Below are 21,314 nucleotides of genomic sequence, written 5' to 3'. Positions count from 1 at the left end.
TTGTTCAACAAAATTATTGGGCTTTCAGTACAAATCGTGGATATATGAACATTCCTTTAAGTTTTCAGGTGACCTTTGATCTTTTACTCTTTACTGAAACTCAGGCCGCGACGACCTTACACACTTGGACAGCCAGTGGCTTTGGTCAAACTCTCCTTCTGCGCTACTTGTAGATTCCCAAATAAGTGATAATTGGCCGAGTGTGAAGTTTTCTTGCGCCCGAGAAAAAAAATTTTTTTTTGACGCACCCCCCTTACTACGCCACTGTTTCTTTTTTGATTTCGAGAACAGAGTGAAAACACACAGACACGATCTTTCCTACCCTGCAAAAACGCTCCACGTCATTTTACTAGTCATTTTACGGTCTTTGTGACTTTCTGCAGCGGTTATATTCATAGTCATTTTTGCATGGGCGGATTAGGTTTTGTGACCAAATTTTCCGTTTCGTTCCTATTAATGTGATCGTGCATTCCGCTCCCACCTATAGGATGTGAGCATAGTACTGTGCTGCTCACACACGTCACAATGCTCGTCAAATGGCGGTCATTTTTCCGTCATTTCACTCTACATTTTCGAGTCATTTGACAATCAATTTTACTGCGGTTTTACCATTTATATAACCGCCATATAACGTGAATTTTACCTGCAGATTTACTTTACCTGGAGCAGCCATATGAATAAAATATGAACCAAAAAATTGAATTTTCAATATTTATTATTTTCAATATTATTATATATGTACATGAAATTGGAACTTATATTAATCCAGTTCATATAAAACAGAAGAACTTTAATAATAAATAAACTCGCTTAATTGGTTTTTGTTTTCCAATTGAAATCTCTTCTAAGCGAGCAAAAAAATAATATTAAGCTTTAGAAAAAGCTCCAATTATTTGAATAATCTACAACTTAAAGCTTAGTAGAAATTCAGATCAAGTATATTCAAAGGTGTCGTGGATCCGATTGCTGTCGTAATTGAAGAATTTAAAAATGTACGACTATTAATTGAGTCAGACTTATAATTGTTCTAAATCTAATCAGTCAAGCAATAATTCTGCAACCCTTAGCAGGAGTATTGATTGGTTTCAAATCTAATTCCGACAGCAATCGTATCACGACATCCCTTATTATATATGCACATGAAATTGTAACTTAAATTAATACAGTTCATATAAAGAAAAGTAAGTATTTTAATAATAAATAAACTCGCTTGATTGGTTTTCGTTTTCCAATTGAAATCTTTTCCAAGCGAACAGAAAATAATTTTAAGCTTTAGAAAAAACTTCAATAATTTGAATCAATTTAAATCTACAACTAAAAGCTAATTAGAAATTCAAATTAGATTTACTCTTTTTTTTCAGATCAAGAATATTCAAAGGTGTCGTGGAATCCGATTGCTGTCGTAATTGAATTTGAAAGTAATAAAGTAAAGTAAAATATGAATTTAAAAATGTAGGATTAGTAATTGAGTCAGACTTATTATTGTTCTAAATCTAATCATTCCAGCAATAATTCTGCAACCCTTAGCAGAAGTATTGTTTGGTTTCATTGGTTTTCGTTTTCCAATTGAAATCTTTTCGAAGCGAACAGAAAATAATTTTAAGCTTTAGAAAAAACTCCAATTATTTGAATCAATTTAAATCTACAACTTAAAGCTAATTAGAAATTCAGATTAGATTTACTCTTTTTTTTTCAGATCAAGAATATTCAAAGGTGTCGTGGAATCCGATTGCTGTCGTAATTGATGAACTTAAAAATGTACGACTAGTAAAATGAGTCAGACTTATTATTGTTCTAAATCTAATCATTCAAGCAATAATTCTGCAACCCATAGCAGGAGTATTGATTGGTTTCAAATCTAATTCCGACAGCAATCGTATCACATCCCTTATTATATATGTACGTGATATTGCAACTTAAATTAATACAATTGATATAAAGAAAAGTAAGTACTTTAATAATAACATAAACTCTCTTAATTGGTTTTTGTTTTCCAATTGAAATCTTTTCTAAGCGAGCAGAAAATAATTTTAAGCTTTAGAAAAAACTCCAATTATTTGAATAATCTACAACTTAAAGCTTAGTAGAAATTCAGATTAGGTTTACTCTTTTTTCAGATCAAGAATATTCAAAGGTGTCGTGGAATCCGATTGCTGTCGTAATTGATGAACTTAAAAATGTACGACTTGTAATTAAGTCAAGACTTATTATTGTTCTAAATCTAATTATTCAAGCAATAATTCTACAACCCTTAGCAGGAGTATTGATTGGTTTCAAATCTAATTCCGACAGCAATCGTATCACATCCCTTATTATATATGTACGTGATATTGCAACTTAAATTAATACTGTTGATATAAAGAAAAGTAAATACTTTAATAATAAATAAACTCTCTTAATTGGTTTTTGTTTTCGAATTGAAATCTTTTCCTGTGCAAGCACATCGCTAACCTGTGTTGTGATGATTATACTGTCTTCGATAGATAGTCGGACGAGCCGCTACTCGGCGAAGTAGAGATGACCGTTGTGTCGGTGGCAGCTGTTACAACAGCAGTTTCTAACTTTACACCATCCGTACAGTGTGATGAATGCTTCACTGCCTTTTCCAATTGCTTGGCGCCAGCAATTTTTGCTGTTTGTAAAGCTTTAGCTGTAATGCAAATATATAGATGGGTTAAAGTGGTTTTCGTATGTTATTCAACAACTCACCCTATACCATCATCACAGCCTCCTCATCTATTTTGAATATGTGTACTGTTTCAGTATTCAGACCCAGTTCGTTTGGTGTAATATTTTCGATTTGATGAATATGCATACTATCCGTTAGGCAGACAATTAGGTGCAATCGATTCATTCATATACTGTGGGTATTTGAGCCGTAGACGCAATGGCAGATATTTTGATTCTTTTTGAAGTGTAACATTTGTAAACAGTTGGGTTTCTCTGCTGTCACCATCACCACTAGAGAGCTATTGAAGAAACGCTCGACCAAGATAATATGTGAGATTTACACGCATAGATTTCTTCCGCCTTTTCACAGTTATTGATGGAGAAAATGCGAAAGCCATATTTACCATCCAATACCGAAATAGAACTGTAGAGGAAGAAACATTTTATAAAATTTAATAAAATCAAAAAATGATAGTTGTGCTAAAATGGGGTAACGTATTGTATGTTCAAGTACAGCGAAGTCTCAGCGGCTTTGTCCTGGTGAAAATTGAATTTGAATAGAAACATGTACGAAGGTACCTGGTAAGATATTAAAAATCCTCAGCGCTTTTTTTGCTATAACTTAAAAAAACTCATATTCAAACTTCTGCTTAACTTCTACATATCAATAGCTACCTTTACCACCAGGAGTCACTATTGCTTCTACGCCTATGCTATTGTTTCCTACATCGATGAGCTTTGTAATAAAATAAACAGCTATCTCCCCAATCTCTCCTCGCGAAACCTGATATTTTCACAACCAAATCATCGGTGACCTTATTTAAAACATGACCGCGCCAAATATCGACCATATGGCATTACCCTACCGAATGTCTTACACCCTAAAATTTTGGGTGTGACTTTCGATTAGGATCTACATCTTAGAGAGCATGCACTAGCAATTGTAACGAAAATCGTCGTTGGTGTGAGGGCTTAGCCGATCTCCATAGCGCCCGACTATGAGGAGGAGCTGTTTAGGACTGGCATCTACGCCGTTTCGCCTCATAGGAGGGCGGCGGGATGTCGGTGACCAAGAACTGCCAACCCCTAATCCAGGGTGTTATGCGGACCGTGCCTATTGGACGATTTGTAGCCAGGGGATAAATTCGGCTGTATTCGAACGGAGCCTTCCCGATACCGGACCACCTCGGGAATTATTGATGGCCTTACCACAGTAAGGGGCGCTGCTGTGGCTGACGGTTCTTTCCCCTTATATAATACTGGACCGCTGAGCCCGCCTTGTCGGGCTGGGGGTCGTACGACCAAGGTGAACGATTCATTACCTAATTTTCATAAGGACGATGATAAGAAGAGGACTGAGCCGCAATCCAAGGACGACAAATACGCATTAAGCGATGCGTCGGACTCCGGGAGCGAGAGTAGTGCTAATTCAATGAACTCCGTGTTGGAGAAGCACACAAATGAAAAAGGAGTAGAGGAGTGGAGAAGGGTACGGAGCAAAGAGCTCTCTCGAAGTACCGTGCAGTACTAAAAATTGTACAACGCTTGGGAGCAGTGGTGGACCCAACAGAAGAGGAGATCGAGCGCTTGGCATGGGCTCATGAGGCGGTAGAAGTAGGTCGAAGGCAGTTCAAAAGGTTTGCTGCGAGAAACCCTCGGTTCTGCAACCGGTATGAGGAGGAAGAAGCGTCGAATGGCAGAATGAAAAGGCAACGTTCGGCGGAAGGCGACAAGCCTGCTTTCAAGAGGCGTAAAGGGTCCAGTCCCAGAGCCGCGACGCAGGGCAGTCCCATAGACAAGACAAGTAGGCCCAAAGCTGTAAGACAGATGGGTCCCAATAGCGAGGTAGCAACTACCTCGAAGGCTGCGAGTCAAAGGGAAGTTCCAACTATGGAAGTAGGAGATAAGCCAAAGGGAGATAACGCTAAGACTCCGACTTTATCGGAGGTGCTAGATGGAGCTAAGACTCGGGCTTTTTCGGAGGTGCCAAAGGGAAATAACACTAAGACGCCGGCTTTTCCCGAGATGAGTGATGTGGCAAAGCAGTCACTGACTGTGGCGCTGGTTTATCGTAGCAGTCCTTTCCAACAGATGACTAGTGAAAGGTGGAGATCTGTAGAAAAGAAGCTTATTAGCTTAATGCTTAAGATGATGCGGGAATAACCAAGTAAGCTCCTTCCAACCTTTGATTCGGGGGATGGTATAATGGTATGAAGATGAGAGCGTGCGACAACATCGTGAGCTTGCGGTGGCTGGAGGAAGTGTTCCAAACCTCCAAAGGCAGGCCACGAACGCGCGTTTTGAGATGGTGGATAAAGCGCAAATACCCAAGGTACCAAAAGTTAAATTATGGATACCATGCGTGATGAAGTCGGAGGATACACTGCGACTTTTGCAGAATCAGAATCCGAACATACCGACACAGGATTGGAAGGTACTTACTGTATCTTGGCCTACGGAGGAAGGTCAGTTATACATCTTCCAAATAAACAAGCAGGCGGAGGATATATTGTACGCGCAGCTTGGAAAAATGTCCTTAGGTACAGGCAAAATTTATATGCGACTCAGGAAAAGAAGTCGCGGGTATTAAAGTCCTAACACGCTGGACGTGGGCGAAGTCGAAAAGGACCTCAAAAGCCTAAGGGAAAAAAGACAGGTGGAGGTAACCCACGTCACCCCGAATGTGTTAGAAGGGGACCAACAGCCGGATGGTGCTGTGAGTCGCACAGAGGAACACCCGGCACAACAGGTACAAGAGGCTGAAGGGGGCTTCGAACACTCTAAACCAAAAGGGCTAGGGGAGGACGACGACGTCACGATGAAGATGCTGGAGGGGGACAAGCAGCCCATTGGTGCTGCGAGTCCTACAGATAAACCTCCAACACAGTAAAGTGGCGTCGAGCGAACTCCTCCTCCTAACGCGCTGATCCAGGAGCCGTGGCTTCCATCGGGAGGAAAGGTTTCTGGACTTAGCGCGCGCGGATTTGGCGTTTACTATGCGCAAACGGAAGGACAGGTGCGAGCTGTAGTAATGGTAAGGAAACAGCTGCATTCATATATGCTGCCTAATTACACTACTGAGGATCTCGTAGTGGTGGTGAAATCGCCGAGCTCAGATGGTACATGTCCGGCCATGCTACAAGTTTCAAGTAGGGCGGTCGTGGGATGGCTTAAAATAATATTCGATGGGTGCATAAACTGAATCATGTACCGCGCTCTTGGAGAACTGCTAGTGTAGCTTTCCTACCAAAGGCGGGGAAGATCGGTCACGTGTATCCCAAAGATTATAGACCCAACAGCTTAACATCATTTCTGCTCAAACCTTTGAGAGGCTGATAGATGTGTACATAAAGTCCAACGTGGATGAAAAGCTGCTCTCCACAACACAACAGGCGTACACCAAAGGCAAGTCAGTAGACACCGCATTGCATAGGGTGGTAATAAGCATAGAAAAAGCCCTGGAATATAAGGAATATGCTCTAGAAGTCTTCTTAAGCATTGTCGGGGCTTTCTAAATGGGCGATTATTGATGGTCTTAATTACGTTAAAGTACATCCAGCCTTACCCAGATGGATCGACTGCATGTTAAACTGCAGTAAGATTACATCGCAATGGGGATTGTACGCGGCCACGAAATTAGTGGACAGTGGCACTCCGCAGGGAGGGGTGCTATCACCTCTGCTGTGGACGCTGGTCATTAACCAAGTGCTTAGGGGATTCTACGAGGGACCAGAAAAACTTACGGTTTACGCAGATGACGTTGCATATGGTCTTATTTACAAAGAGGTACAAGGTCCCTAATTCGACGAGGCCTAAGTTAGGAGGGGCGACCCTACGGGAGAAACCTTGCACAAAATATCTAGGAATGATCCTAGACAGGTAGCTGTCATGGAAGCTCAACGTGGAGGAAAGGGTGAGGAAGGCTTCAACGGCACTTTATGCATGTAAAAGAATGCAAAAGAACCGGCATATACGGTCAGAAGGAACTCGATGACGATGCCTCAAAACTAACAACCAAAAGCAATAATTATCATTTCACTGACACAAATTTTATAGTTTTTTTTTGGGATTTGGACACAATGTTGTTGTTGTTTTTGTAGCGATAAGGTTGCTCCCCGAAGGCTTTGGGGAGTGTTATCGATGTGATGGTCCTTTAGCCGGATACAGATCCGGTACGCTCCGGTAACACAGCACCATTAAAGTGCCAGCCCGACCTTCTCGGCAATGATTTATGTGGCCACAATAAACCTTCAGGCCATCCCTCCCATTGTTCTAGCATTAACGCAACCTTTAAATAATTATAAACTATAAAAATGAAATTAATGCCAAACCTTGGAAAATGTTGAAACGTTCACCACCAACAAAATGCAAAAACTCTTCATCCTCCTCCCGTGACCATTCTGTCTTCTTTATGCTAGGATCAAGCCATTCGTACCAGCGTGCCTTACATTGCTTGGCAGATTTGCGGTGCAGCAGTGATGCAATATGTGACCACTGGTTTTTGCCATATTTCATTACAGCTGCTTTGAGGATTTCATCCTGAAAGTTATCAATTTAGTTAATAAACGGCCAAGAGTAACCAGTCGCGTCAAATGCTTACCTCAGTGTTTCTCCACACACCACCTTTTATCATAATTCGCGGCATGGTGCTATATAATTGTGAATTCTTTCGATGAGCACAAAAATCAAATCAAAATTTTTTGTCGAAATAAACAGCAAAAATCATTGTATATTAAAGGCTTTGGGAAATTTTTAGAATAGCACCCCCCCGAGTTCGGGGTAAAACTTGGTATCAAATGAAAGAGGGAGTTCTCCCGATCACAAATATATATATTTTAAAGTGCGCAAACTTATAATTTAAAAGTTATTTGTTGTTAAAGTTTGCAAATTTAGCAAATTTCTATAGCACTTTAAATTACAATTTACACATCTTTCAAAACCTTAATCCACATTCATATCTATATAAATTGGCAACGATAAACTTAAATTGCATTTTTGTATATTTCACATTTCATTTTTGCATTGTTTTCACTTATTATAAATGTTTTTATTAAATCAATCGCGCTTTTGTAGCAACATGCACATATATATATATATATATACATATATTTTATTGATGACATTACAAAGCTGTGCTGCCACATATATATACGTATACACATATAAAATTTGTATAGAAATTTGCAAACTTTAACACCAAATAACTTTTAAATTATAAGTTTGCGCACTTTAAAATATATATATATGTGATCTGGAGAACTCCCTCTTAATTTTAAATCTTTCCGGAGATATTCCATTTAAAACTCTCAAAATTGAAAAAATTTTCGACCACCAAATGTTTTGCTGTCTCTGCTGAATTAGAAATGGCGGATTTTTTTGCACGCAAAAATGAGGTATTTTGCTATCCCTATAAAAATAATAGGTGCGAGAGAGCACGATACATTGTGGGAAGGCTAAATTTGTCAACATGCTATTTCATTTGGAGAATTTTTCATTCCAAATCGTCACCCCTGTCAAAAATTCGTGTGTCTGTGTGCGTTTTTGGTCACACGATTTTTGCAGGGTATTGATGTTTAGCCTTTAGAGTCTCGAACATTGTAAATTTTACCAAGTAGCGCAACTAACAGCTGATCGGTGAAATTCGCACATTCACACGCACAGTTCTCGACTCAATTTCAAAAAAAAACTTTAGATTATTTAGCTTAAATTTTAAAGTGAGATAAACCTTACCAATTGATGTATAAATAGAATATATAGGGCGTATTTGTTGTTACTAAAAGAAGCTTTTTATTTATATTAAAGTTTTTAACATTTTCTTTTCAACTCTAATTTAACAATTTCATGCGTTTTTAAAGCATTTTCGTGTATTGAAATACAACCATGTGCATATACGTTTTGACATTACATTTCATACACGTTCGTATTTGCCAATCTCATTGTATCTAAATTCGTAAACAATGACTGCAATTATTCGGTGCGATTCTCGAAAAATTTTATTATTTTTGTGAAATTTTATACTTAATCTGTGGTATTGTGGCGGTCAAAAAGGTTTTATGCAACAATATTTTGCCTCACAACGCGACAATGTATTTCGTAATGTCGAAGTACTTATATGTATATGTTTTGATGTGGAAGCTTGCATTTGAGAACACGGTTACCACTTATTCCATTTGGAACAAAAATGGTCCCTTCCAACCCCATATGGTACGCTGGTACGCTGGTCCCTTTTTCTAAATTTTGGTTTTTTCGGCACAGTTTTGGGACGCTTATTTCTTTTTCACTTAAACTGAAACAAAAATTCAAAATACTGCTAATAAAATTTTCCGCAAATCTATTATCCACATATAATTTTCAATTTACTGCAATGGAATTCTTACCACGAAAATTGCTCTATCTATAAAATGTAGCAGAACAATGACATTTCACCCGGTAGATAATTTAGGCAAGGCATTAAAAAGGGAAGTGGTGAATGTTCGGGCAAACACATTGTCATTAATTTTTGAAGAAACAACGGACTTATCAGAAAAAAGACTTGTTTTAGTGGATATATATTTCGATCGGTTTTCAATTATTACACAGTTGAAACTTTTAAGACGCTTGATTTTTAGTCTGAGATCCAACTCACACTTACTGAATCTAGGCTCTGGTATGAAGTTTAAACTGTTAGAGAAAAAGTAAACATCTATAAAAATAGCATTAACAACACTGCTTAGTCTTACTTACGATTTACTGAGTTTGCCACAAAGCAAATTTTTTAACCGTTCTTTAATAAAACCTAACTGCGCTATGGACTTTATTCCATTGCAATCAAGCAAAACTAGGTTCACAACGTTTGGTTGGTGAAAGGTGCATTTTCTTTTTGTTTGTGCAGTTTGAATTAAAACAAGTTTCTACTTTATTAAAATTGTATATATTAAACCATTGAAACATCCCAATTGTTTTTATACGAATAAAAAACCTAAAATTTGGTCCTCTTTTTTGAGATCTGGTCTTTTTTTCGATGCATTTTGGGCCTAAATGAAAACATGGTTTAGCAACCGTGTTTGAGAACGCATGTGACAAGGTTGCATTTTTCAGAATTAATTTTCTTTTTAAATAATGAAATAGTAGTATGGAAGCGACAGCCATAGTAGTAGACATTTATGTGATATTAGCAAAGTTTAAAAAACAGAGCATTTTTTCTTTGAAAATAATCTAATGGAAGATGCACACGAGGCGTATCTTCATAGACGCGTATTAGGTACAGCATAAGGAATCTTGAGGCGTAGAAAATCGTAGCTGCATTCCATATTTTGTACGCGTCTACGAAGCTATGTCTCGTTTGTATCTTGCCTAAGTTTAGCTTTTTACGAGATCCAACGTTTTTAATTAATAATGATATCTAACACGTGAAGCAACTAAGCTTAAGGTGACTTTTGAGTCGTTTTGACACTTGCGTTGTGTCTACATCTGACTTTGAACACACGCGCTTTGATTGCTTCAATCTGTAAGCAACCCACCGCCAACGTCAAAGCAAAACACAAATAATTAAGAACTTAGGGTTCTTCTTGAAGTTTCCTGAATTTCTTGAAAAATATAAGAATTTCTATCGCCGTTCAACTAAATAAAAAACATAATTTTGTATTCATGTCGATTTCGTGATCGATCAGGAGAGACGGTGGAACATATCCCTCTGGAACGCGACGCAATCTGATGAGGGCACAATAGATCAACGGTCGCAGTGCAATCCATAATAAATTTTCTATATATCTTCATGTTATAAAAATAGTTGTATTTCCTTTTTCCTCATGTGAGAGGGGAACTTTTAACGTCCGTTATTTTAAAGTAACCCTTATTTGACGAATCACTGAACGATTTCTTTCAAATTGTTACGGTCTGCTGCTACGGTCTACGGCTACGACCCACTTGGGAGCGTGTTCACGGGAACACACCTAGCGATGTGGAAAAGGTTGCGATGAAAAATATCGGAAAAGAAGGGAACAGACAGACCGGCCATCACTAGAAGACGGAAAAAAAGAAAAAAAGAAGGAAGGAAAAAACCACCACGAGTTTCCGAGGAAGAAAAAACTTTCTTTTCCTTTTTGCTGGCGGTCTGAAGCGGTAGAGCACACAACCCTCGTGACCAAAAAGTGGTCAAGTGAAAAATTACAGGATACTTAAGTGCATCCACATATAGTTGGTGGAACTGACGAGCGCGTTCTCAAATACAGATAGTTCACCATCAAAATTTGGGCGGTTTATAGCCATCGTAAAACACTCCCCTACATATGTTCATCGTATTTTCGGAATTCCTCAAAGCCGTGCTTATATACATAGCCAAATTTTGAAAGGCTAAGGAGCTACATACGGGAAGTTTACATTTTAACGTTTTAACCCGAAAATTGTCTCCGAAATGAGTGAATTCAATTAAAAACGAAGTCAGCTAGCCGGTGACCACGTTGAAACCGTTTTAACCTACTCTCAGGACGTGCTAAATTCCCGAACATCGTGAATACTACTAAATAGTAATTGGAAGGCATCGGCGTTGCCTTCTCCGCGTATGCGAGGAGCGCGGGAATGTTGGAATATTCCCAACGATTGCCACGTAATATACACGGTTCCTCAACTTAGCAATAGTGGTGTTGGCTTAGCGGTGTCATTTCCATCCACACCAACTGCAATAGCACCAACCATATCCAGTGACCCCGGCACCGTCATATGCCAAGACGCCAGACGTACCACTCCTAGAGTGACATATCAACAAACACAGCGCCCTTCACCACAGCAACATATTAATGATACACAACAATTGCAACAAGTACAATTGCAACAACAAACGCAAAACCATCATCTAAACGAGCTGAGCAAATATTGGGTGGTGTCCAATGGCCAAGCATTGCCCTATAACATTCTACCTAATGGCACGATAATCACACCTCATTAACGCCAGCCAGCAACATCTGAGCAACATACGCACACTCAGCAGCAGCAGGTTCAGCAGCAGCAACAGCAACAACAACAGTACCAACACCAACTACAACAACAACGTTTGAAACTGGGTGAGTCCGTTCCAACTCGGTGAAATTGTATTATGTATCTATGTGAAGTGATAAAATTCGTCACTTACAGATTATCGTTTCAAATTTTTGTAATTCATTCCAAGCACGCTTAATGAATCTAAAGACCCCTTTCTGTAACTCGATTCGAACGTACGGTATATGCATTCGGACACTTTGGTGCTCTTAACTCTGTTGACCCGTCGGATAAGTGCAATGTAAAACCCGTTCTGCAATCTTGCGAATAAGAACCATTGTTCTGTAAAGCTTGTGAAAGGTCAATACAGTCAAGAAATAGAAAACCAAAATTATGAAAGTGTGAGTTCTGCAGATAATTTTATTCCAGTCGAGTTACAGAATAGTGTCACTAGTATATATATAATACCTTACATATTTGAATGTGTCACTCGGAACCATAAATTTTTTTATACTTACCTGCGAAAGCCATGTAAATGGGTAATGCATTACACATTAGCGACATAGGCCTTTCTGCGAGAGTTATAACCTAGATGCAACAGGGGTTGGGGAGCGATGTCCTTTTGAACCCGGAACAATAAACTCGTTTCAGACGTTTTTTTTTTTTTTGTATTTTCAAATAACGTCGCGAATGAACCCTTGCACAAAAAAAAAAAGGAAGAAGAGGAAGAATTCCCCAAATTAAATGAAATACATAAAAATGAATTTAATGTAATTGCACTAGTAATTAAAAACCAAAAGATATTTAGTACATTCAAAATATTTTCTACACTATATACGAAACCACTAGGCTGTAAGACATATAAGGAGTTGAATCCGAATAATTGTATGCGATGTAAATGTAATTCGGAATAAACGCAAACTCTAGCATCACATGTGAAACTTAGAAATTCTCGATGAATCCTAAAAATTTAATGCATAAGTTATTAATTAGTATGAACTGTCAATAAATCTAAATTGTAAATGGGAATGCTGAGGTCTCCTTTCTTTTAGAGGGCACCTAAGGTATACAGGAAAGGGGCCACCGAAATTTAGGTGCGTCGGTGGCCATGGTTATTTGAGGGTGGGATAAAGCACCGGGCGTCGCAACACCACCCGCGGCGCCCCCCTATGTATATTCGGCCCTTTTCTTTTTTATTTTTAATTTTTTCAGCTTTTTTGTTATTGTTTGGTTTTTCAGCGGTTTTTTTTTGAATTTGATTTTCAGAGTAGTAACCGGTCATGTCCGGTTCGGTAATTTTTTCTTGCGTCAGTTTTTTTTATTTTTTTTTTTGAATTTGAATTTAAATTTTGGAATGTCAACGGTCTGTCCGTGACATCCGGTTCAGCCGGATGTTGTTTTATTTTGTATTGATAAGCGTTTTGAGTCGGTCTCTGCGCTTCTGCCAGGTTTTTTTTGAATTTGACAGCTGCTCGTTTTGATAGGCATGATAGGAACATTTTTCTGTTTATGGCGCAGGAACAGTAAGGTTGGCAAGGACCCGCCCCAGCCGACAATGACTAGCCACTGTGCACCAACACATCATGCCGACCGCCTTCCTTACTGATTCCACTTGTAAATGCGATACCATAACAGATGGCGCCCAACGTGGTTCCTGAGGCGCCGGGTGCGAGGGTCACTCCTGGTCAACTTGTGAAGTTGACCATCCCACCAGTCCGGGGTGAGCAGCCGCAGGAGCAGCCACCTGCGTTGCGGTGGGATGGTTCGGCGGATCAGGGTGTCCGGGGTGATCATCGTCTCCAGTAGCTGAGGGATCCACGTGACTGAACGTCAAGTTATCGGGATTTTGTATTCACCCGATGAGGCAGTGCTGCACGCACTTTATTTTTTTGTAAGTGGGTTTTTTTTTCCCGGAATGTTGTCCGTTAGTCGGCTTTGGTACATATATGTCCGCTAACTGGGTTTTGAATTTTTTTTTGCTTAAAGTTAATAGTTTTTTTTTTAAATTTTTTTTTTTTTTGCCGAATTTTGTGTTGTTAGTGTGAGTGGGTGTGTGTATTATGAGGACCCCAGCTCATCCCACGTCTCAGGTGGTACCATAGAATACCACCTGGATTGTGACGGGTTGAGCTGGGATTCAAAGTGACACCCTTCCCTGTCCCACCAGTCTGGGGAGTGGCCCTTGAAGCCGCTCCACCCATAGCGGCGGAGGCAGGAGGGGTGTCCAGGGTGAATGGACGGGAGGCCTCGGCACCCCCAGCCAGTCCCACTAGCGCGTCCCCAGAGACCGCCTCTGCGTTGCGGCTGGGTGTGTTGGGACTAACCTGTGTGTGTAGGACATTGACCCTAGTGGCCCCAACCAGTCCCAGAGGCAGGTCCTTAAGACCCCCTTATGCGTTGCGGTTGGGAGCACTAGGGACAAGGATGAATGAGTTTGTGTTTTTTTTTCCTTTTTTTTCTGTAGCCCTACTGCCTTCGAAGGGGATGCCAGCATTCTCATCACACCCCTTCCGGGAGTAATGGTAATTTTTTTTATTTTTTTTTACCAAAATTTTTAAATAGATTTTTTTTAAACTTACAATTTTTTTGTTTGGGCGTTTTGGCGGTCGGGGACATCTCGCCCAGTATTCTCCCCGAGCAATGACCTCATAGGTTGTTCACACGCGTACTCACCGAAGACCGTGAACACCCTGGCAGTCCACGCTTAGGTCGGACTAGCCTTTCGGAGTTTGGACGAGTTCTCCATATCAAAATGTCTGTTTTTTTTTGTCTTGCCTTTTGTGGGGGCGATAACCACTGAAACCTTTCGGAGTTTTGACGAGTTCTCCATAACAAATGTCTAATTGCCGCAAAGCCCTTTTAAACTAGGAAACAGAATTAATTCCCAAATTTGACTTAACTTTTTTTGATGGCCCCATGTTGCCCGGCTAGCTTCGTAGTAGGACTTTGAGACTCTTATCTCAGGGGTGAGTCGTGCCCCACGTTGCTTGTCGTCGGAGATCCCTGGCAGTGGCTTCCCACAGAGGATCCGGTTTCCTGTTCGCTTCATCGTCAGGTCTTCAAAGCGAAGCAGGTTTGTTACGGTCTGCTGCTACGGTCTACGGCTACGACCCACTTGGGAGCGTGTTCACGGGAACACACCTAGCGATGTGGAAAAGGTTGCGATGAAAAATATCGGAAAAGAAGGGAACAGACAGACCGGCCATCACTAGAAGACGGAAAAAAAGAAAAAAAGAAGGAAGGAAAAAACCACCACGAGTTTCCGAGGAAGAAAAAACTTTCTTTTCCTTTTTGCTGGCGGTCTGAAGCGGTAGAGCACACAACCCTCGTGACCAAAAAGTGGTCAAGTGAAAAATTACAGGATACTTAAGTGCATCCACATATAGTTGGTGGAACTGACGAGCGCGTTCTCAAATACAGATAGTTCACCATCAAAATTTGGGCGGTTTATAGCCATCGTAAAACACTCCCCTACATATGTTCATCGTATTTTCGGAATTCCTCAAAGCCGTGCTTATATACATAGCCAAATTTTGAAAGGCTAAGGAGCTACATACGGGAAGTTTACATTTTAACGTTTTAACCCGAAAATTGTCTCCGAAATGAGTGAATTCAATTAAAAACGAAGTCAGCTAGCCGGTGACCACGTTGAAACCGTTTTAACCTACTCTCAGGACGTGCTAAATTCCCGAACATCGTGAATACTACTAAATAGTAATTGGAAGGCATCGGCGTTGCCTTCTCCGCGTATGCGAGGAGCGCGGGAATGTTGGAATATTCCCAACGATTGCCACGTAATATACACGGTTCCTCAACTTAGCAATAGTGGTGTTGGCTTAGCGGTGTCATTTCCATCCACACCAACTGCAATAGCACCAACCATATCCAGTGACCCCGGCACCGTCATATGCCAAGACGCCAGACGTACCACTCCTAGAGTGACATATCAACAAACACAGCGCCCTTCACCACAGCAACATATTAATGATACACAACAATTGCAACAAGTACAATTGCAACAACAAACGCAAAACCATCATCTAAACGAGCTGAGCAAATATTGGGTGGTGTCCAATGGCCAAGCATTGCCCTATAACATTCTACCTAATGGCACGATAATCACACCTCATTAACGCCAGCCAGCAACATCTGAGCAACATACGCACACTCAGCAGCAGCAGGTTCAGCAGCAGCAACAGCAACAACAACAGTACCAACACCAACTACAACAACAACGTTTGAAACTGGGTGAGTCCGTTCCAACTCGGTGAAATTGTATTATGTATCTATGTGAAGTGATAAAATTCGTCACTTACAGATTATCGTTTCAAATTTTTGTAATTCATTCCAAGCACGCTTAATGAATCTAAAGACCCCTTTCTGTAACTCGATTCGAACGTACGGTATATGCATTCGGACACTTTGGTGCTCTTAACTCTGTTGACCCGTCGGATAAGTGCAATGTAAAACCCGTTCTGCAATCTTGCGAATAAGAACCATTGTTCTGTAAAGCTTGTGAAAGGTCAATACAGTCAAGAAATAGAAAACCAAAATTATGAAAGTGTGAGTTCTGCAGATAATTTTATTCCAGTCGAGTTACAGAATAGTGTCACTAGTATATATATAATACCTTACATATTTGAATGTGTCACTCGGAACCATAAATTTTTTTATACTTACCTGCGAAAGCCATGTAAATGGGTAATGCATTACACATTAGCGACATAGGCCTTTCTGCGAGAGTTATAACCTAGATGCAACAGGGGTTGGGGAGCGATGTCCTTTTGAACCCGGAACAATAAACTCGTTTCAGACGTTTTTTTTTTTTTTGTATTTTCAAATAACGTCGCGAATGAACCCTTGCACAAAAAAAAAAAGGAAGAAGAGGAAGAATTCCCCAAATTAAATGAAATACATAAAAATGAATTTAATGTAATTGCACTAGTAATTAAAAACCAAAAGATATTTAGTACATTCAAAATATTTTCTACACTATATACGAAACCACTAGGCTGTAAGACATATAAGGAGTTGAATCCGAATAATTGTATGCGATGTAAATGTAATTCGGAATAAACGCAAACTCTAGCATCACATGTGAAACTTAGAAATTCTCGATGAATCCTAAAAATTTAATGCATAAGTTATTAATTAGTATGAACTGTCAATAAATCTAAATTGTAAATGGGAATGCTGAGGTCTCCTTTCTTTTAGAGGGCACCTAAGGTATACAGGAAAGGGGCCACCGAAATTTAGGTGCGTCGGTGGCCATGGTTATTTGAGGGTGGGATAAAGCACCGGGCGTCGCAACACCACCCGCGGCGCCCCCCTATGTATATTCGGCCCTTTTCTTTTTTATTTTTAATTTTTTCAGCTTTTTTGTTATTGTTTGGTTTTTCAGCGGTTTTTTTTTGAATTTGATTTTCAGAGTAGTAACCGGTCATGTCCGGTTCGGTAATTTTTTCTTGCGTCAGTTTTTTTTATTTTTTTTTTTGAATTTGAATTTAAATTTTGGAATGTCAACGGTCTGTCCGTGACATCCGGTTCAGCCGGATGTTGTTTTATTTTGTATTGATAAGCGTTTTGAGTCGGTCTCTGCGCTTCTGCCAGGTTTTTTTTGAATTTGACAGCTGCTCGTTTTGATAGGCATGATAGGAACATTTTTCTGTTTATGGCGCAGGAACAGTAAGGTTGGCAAGGACCCGCCCCAGCCGACAATGACTAGCCACTGTGCACCAACACATCATGCCGACCGCCTTCCTTACTGATTCCACTTGTAAATGCGATACCATAACAAAATAAAGTGTTTGTTAGCGTTCACCGAAGATGGTGAAAACGGCCCCTGGAATTTTTATCTTATATAGCCAAAGAAAGTTATGCAGAAGCAAAATTTAGTCAGCACAAAAAGGTTAGAGAAAATTTAAAATATAATGCATATGTATAAAATGCAAGCAATTTAGGAAATCATTTTTATTATATAAAATTAGTTTGACATATCAGATTTGTCAATATTATTTTAGTCTTGCTACTTTTAACACATTTATAATATTTAAGAAGAACATTTAAGAAGTAAGAAACATGATTAATGCTTACATTAATACGTCTTTCATTTATTTTCATTGAGGCATAAGTTCGTAAAAATAAAAAGCACGTTTTTATAAAGTGCATGTGAAGCTCCCTATATAAAATGAGTAACAGAAGGAACATTGGTTTATATATTACATTTTTAAAATGAAAATCTCCTCTTAAAAAAGTAATAGAATGAATGGTAGTTTGTATATTATATTTTTAAAATGAAAATCTCCTGCTAAAAAAGGAGCAAAGCCTAACTACATTTTTTCATTTTCGTACTTAACTACACTCCCTTTTGTGATTCAGGATTTCGGCATATTTTGAAAAAACTCCGAACATCAATTCCTTCATTATATGACATTCGACTACCTAGTCCACTGCCTTCCACTCTATTCGCAACATAAGCTCTATTTAAGCTGCCAAACTATATAGTAAACAATGGTCTCGGAGGTCCGATCTAGATGTTAGCTTTGTATTTTGAATTGAGGTTTTAATATATACTATTTTTATTCATGTAATCGGTTACCTCCGCGATCTTTTACGTTAAACAGTTGCGATTTCATTACAGAGTTATGAATTGCAATTGTGGCAGTTGTCACTGTGGGGGAGAGAGATGGGTGGGCACGCCGAAAAGGAATATTTTTGTTTAAACATATAGGTACCACACAATGTTAATGCTAGTACATAGTTTGTATTAAAAAAGTTATAGTTTTCCTTTAAATAAGGTTGAACACTTAACAATTCTTCTGCTCTTCTGACGCACTTTTGACCATAAGATGAGGGAGTAAAGATGAAAACAAAGTATTGCACACATATATATATATGTATGGATTTATTTGAACACATACTATCTATACATAATATGTACAATGATTTTGTAAGATTTTAATTAGTTTTCAAAAATTAAGGCAAGCTTTCCTTTGGACCACTTGAATGCACAAAAGCCGTCGGCATTTCACCACTTTCATATATACATACGTACATATATATATTTATACACTTGCCTCGCTCCCTACATATTCTCACTTATCACACTTTAACCAATTGAATACACATTCAAATGTATGTTATCACTTTAAAACTTTCTATTCTACATTTTTCTATTAACTTTCTTAGATTTTATTTAAATGGAAGACAAACGCCGTCGCCATTGTAGCACTTGCATATATATGCAGCTATGTACATTTATACACATACCACGGTACCTACCTATTTTCACTTCTGCACATTTATAAAATCTTTATTACACAAATTTACATTTGCACCATCACTTAACAATTTTCTTTTGCATTTTAAAATTCAATTTGTAAAGATTTATTAGTCACAACAGCACAAAATCACGATTAACCGATCAGTTAGAAAAACACTTGTTTTCTTTGGATAACCAAAAAAACTATGCAAATGAAAATATAAACAAACAAAAGTGTCAAAAAAGGCCGAGCGCACGAACAAAACAAGAAAGAAATAAAAATGACAGCCCAGGCTGGTGCGGACAGGATAACAAAACGCATGGTGAAAACCTAATCTGGTTTTTCTAGAGGAACACCAACTTGTTTCAGCGCCAAGTAGGAACTCTACAGTGCGCCCTCTTGTATATCTATCCTCTTTGATTTTATCGGTTTTTGAACTTTAGGTTCCTCAATTTTTTGAATCTTATTTCTCTGTCTATATTCCTTGATTTTAACTAATCTTTCAAAAATTTGATCAAATTGGCTTTGACTTTGTATGCCCTCTTCTTGGAACATATCTCAAAATTTAGCAAAAAAAAAAAGGTTTTTACAGCAGAAATTTGAATTTTTGCTTGTCAATAGACAGCCGTTAGATTGCCCGAATATATTTCCAGCTTAGAAGTTATGTTTAAATGTTAAAACTATTTCAAAATTAAGGTATTTATATTTATATTTATTATGCTGCCAGTCTTGTTTATTTCGAATGTGGTTCTTTTGTTCCTTCCAAGGTAATATCAATATTTTTACTGGTCATATCCACTGCTCCTGCATCATTTCGATTATAAAGCCCGTAAAGTATCATAAAAATTGCTAAATGGCGTCATTTTTGAGTGCTCCAAATTGGTCATATCCACTGCTCCTCCATCAGTTCGATTATAAAGCCCGTAAATTATCATCAAAATTGCTAAATGGCGTCATTTTTGAGTACTCCAAATTTATTCAAATTAGCTTTCAGTAGATTTCGTTTGATCAGCTCCTTTTTGCTTTTCTTCTTCTAGGATAAAATTTAGAGAAAAAACTCGTTTTACAGCTTCACTCTTTGTTCCTTTTATAAAGCTTAGCCAGTAGAGTCCTTGCCAGCTATGAAATTAGGCTGAAAAATTAGCCAGACGAATCATAGGCAGGATCGCCATGTAAAAGGTTTGAAATAAAATAGACTGCGTTGTGGGTGATCAAAGCTCAATGCTTAATTGCTCTTTTATTCAAATGTTGTCAGCTTATTTATACAAAATTATTCTAACATATTCTTACATACATATTTACATTTAAGCATACATACTTGCATACATATTTACCTTAAGCAGACATACTTACATACCTACATACAACTTGATACAAAATATGTACCTACACACCTGTGTTGAGTTGTAACTTCTGTGGGAAATGCAACGTTCGCAAATTTGCTTGAATGCAAATTTGTTTGGTTGTGTGTTGTACACACACCTGCATTAAATCGTGTGAATGACTATGTCAGCAAGAATTGAAAATGCTTTTTTATGTGTTGATGAACATTTAGACTATTTTTGTTACAGGGTAGCTAATTTAAATATTTGGCCTTAAATTGTTGGCTGTTTACACCACATTTGCTGTAAATTAGCAGAAAAGCCAATATTGCTTGCAAATGACGATTTAATTGTTTTCATTTAAGAACCATCATATTTCTTTAATAAATTTTAAGATTCTATGTTTCTGTTTATTTTTTGATGGGGAAATCTTATTCAACCTCTCCATAAAATTTACTTACTCGAATCGTTGATGCCAACATCAAGAAGAACATTGGTTAGTCCTCATTTAGTAATCATTTGGCCATGATAGGCTCCGCACAGGGTCCTGTAATCGGTTTTAGCGTTACCCTCACCGCCAAAGAGGTTGAGGATGCCATCGGTCATGCTAAACCATATAAAGCAGTGGACCCAGACGGCATAGCCATGCCGATGCTAAAATACCTAGGTAAAGAGGGATTTAAATATCTAGCACATGTCTACAACCTGTCCCTTTCCACCTTTGTCATCCCCGAAAAATGGAAAATGGCCAAGGTGGTCCCGCTACTAAAGCCTGGGAAAACGGCTAACATAGGAGATTCTTATCATCCGATATCTCTTCTATCGCCAGTAGCCAAGACACTTGAAGCCATTCTGCTCCCCTACTTCAAAACAAATTTGCAACTAGCCTATCATTAACATGCCATTAGTACTCAGATAAATTGCGGATTAAATCAAAACCCCCACCATAGGACACTACTCGTTGCGTTAGACCTGTCAAAAGTTTTTGATACGGTCAACCGTGATACGTTACTGCAAGACCTGGAAGGGTCCCCCAAGTCTTAAAAGGTGGACCGCAAATTATCTGTCTGGGCGGCAAGCATACGTGCAATTCAGGAACGCAACACCC

The 21,314-nt window shown here is 38.8% G+C and overlaps 2 protein-coding genes across 6 annotated transcripts in view; one reads left to right on the top strand and one right to left on the bottom strand.

Annotated features, from left to right (window-relative positions):
* Positions 1-697: 697 nt before the first annotated feature.
* On the bottom strand, positions 698-8,036 carry LOC137253350 (cell division cycle 5-related protein-like). 5 transcript variants are annotated; one of them, XR_010953778.1, is made up of 5 exons: positions 8,000-8,036; positions 7,271-7,319; positions 7,002-7,209; positions 2,710-3,094; positions 698-2,650 (listed from the first exon to the last, which is right to left on the bottom strand). XR_010953778.1 is itself a non-coding variant. In XM_067790105.1 (5 exons), the coding sequence occupies exons 2-4, from the start codon at positions 7,313-7,315 to the stop codon at positions 2,970-2,972; spliced, it is 378 nt and encodes a 125-aa protein (XP_067646206.1). In that variant the 5' UTR covers positions 7,316-7,319; positions 7,899-8,021; the 3' UTR covers positions 698-2,650; positions 2,710-2,969. The 5 variants fall into 5 exon arrangements, 2 of the variants coding, with proteins under 2 accessions (XP_067646206.1, XP_067646205.1); XR_010953777.1 differs by having other exon boundaries at positions 7,271-7,336; positions 7,899-8,035; XR_010953779.1 differs by having other exon boundaries at positions 8,003-8,022.
* Positions 8,037-16,640: 8,604 nt separating this feature from the next.
* Positions 16,641-21,314, top strand: part of LOC137253349 (ribosomal silencing factor RsfS-like protein, 312) — a 196,636-nt gene continuing 191,962 nt past the window's right edge. Inside the window, exon 1 of the mRNA XM_067790102.1 lies at positions 16,641-16,646. The gene's annotated coding sequence lies outside the window, so the exon portion shown is untranslated. The remainder of the gene's footprint in view (positions 16,647-21,314) is intronic.

This window comes from Eurosta solidaginis, chromosome 5 (assembly GCF_040869045.1).
Source record: "Eurosta solidaginis isolate ZX-2024a chromosome 5, ASM4086904v1, whole genome shotgun sequence".
NCBI lineage: Eukaryota > Metazoa > Arthropoda > Insecta > Diptera > Tephritidae > Eurosta > Eurosta solidaginis.
The sequence above is the reverse complement of the archived record's forward strand: the minus strand, read 5'-3'. Positions and strand labels throughout refer to the sequence as shown.

Excerpts from the sequence above, each read along its gene's own strand:
- LOC137253350 (XM_067790105.1), bottom strand. The coding sequence starts at position 7,315 with ATGCCGCGAATTATGATAAAAGGTGGTGTGTGGAGAAACACTGAG. Across the intron at positions 7,210-7,270 it reads GTGTGTGGAGAAACACTGAG|GATGAAATCCTCAAAGCAGC; the intron begins GTAAGCATTTGA and ends GATAACTTTCAG. Across the intron at positions 3,095-7,001 it reads ACGTTTCAACATTTTCCAAG|TTCTATTTCGGTATTGGATG; the intron begins GTTTGGCATTAA and ends CTTCCTCTACAG.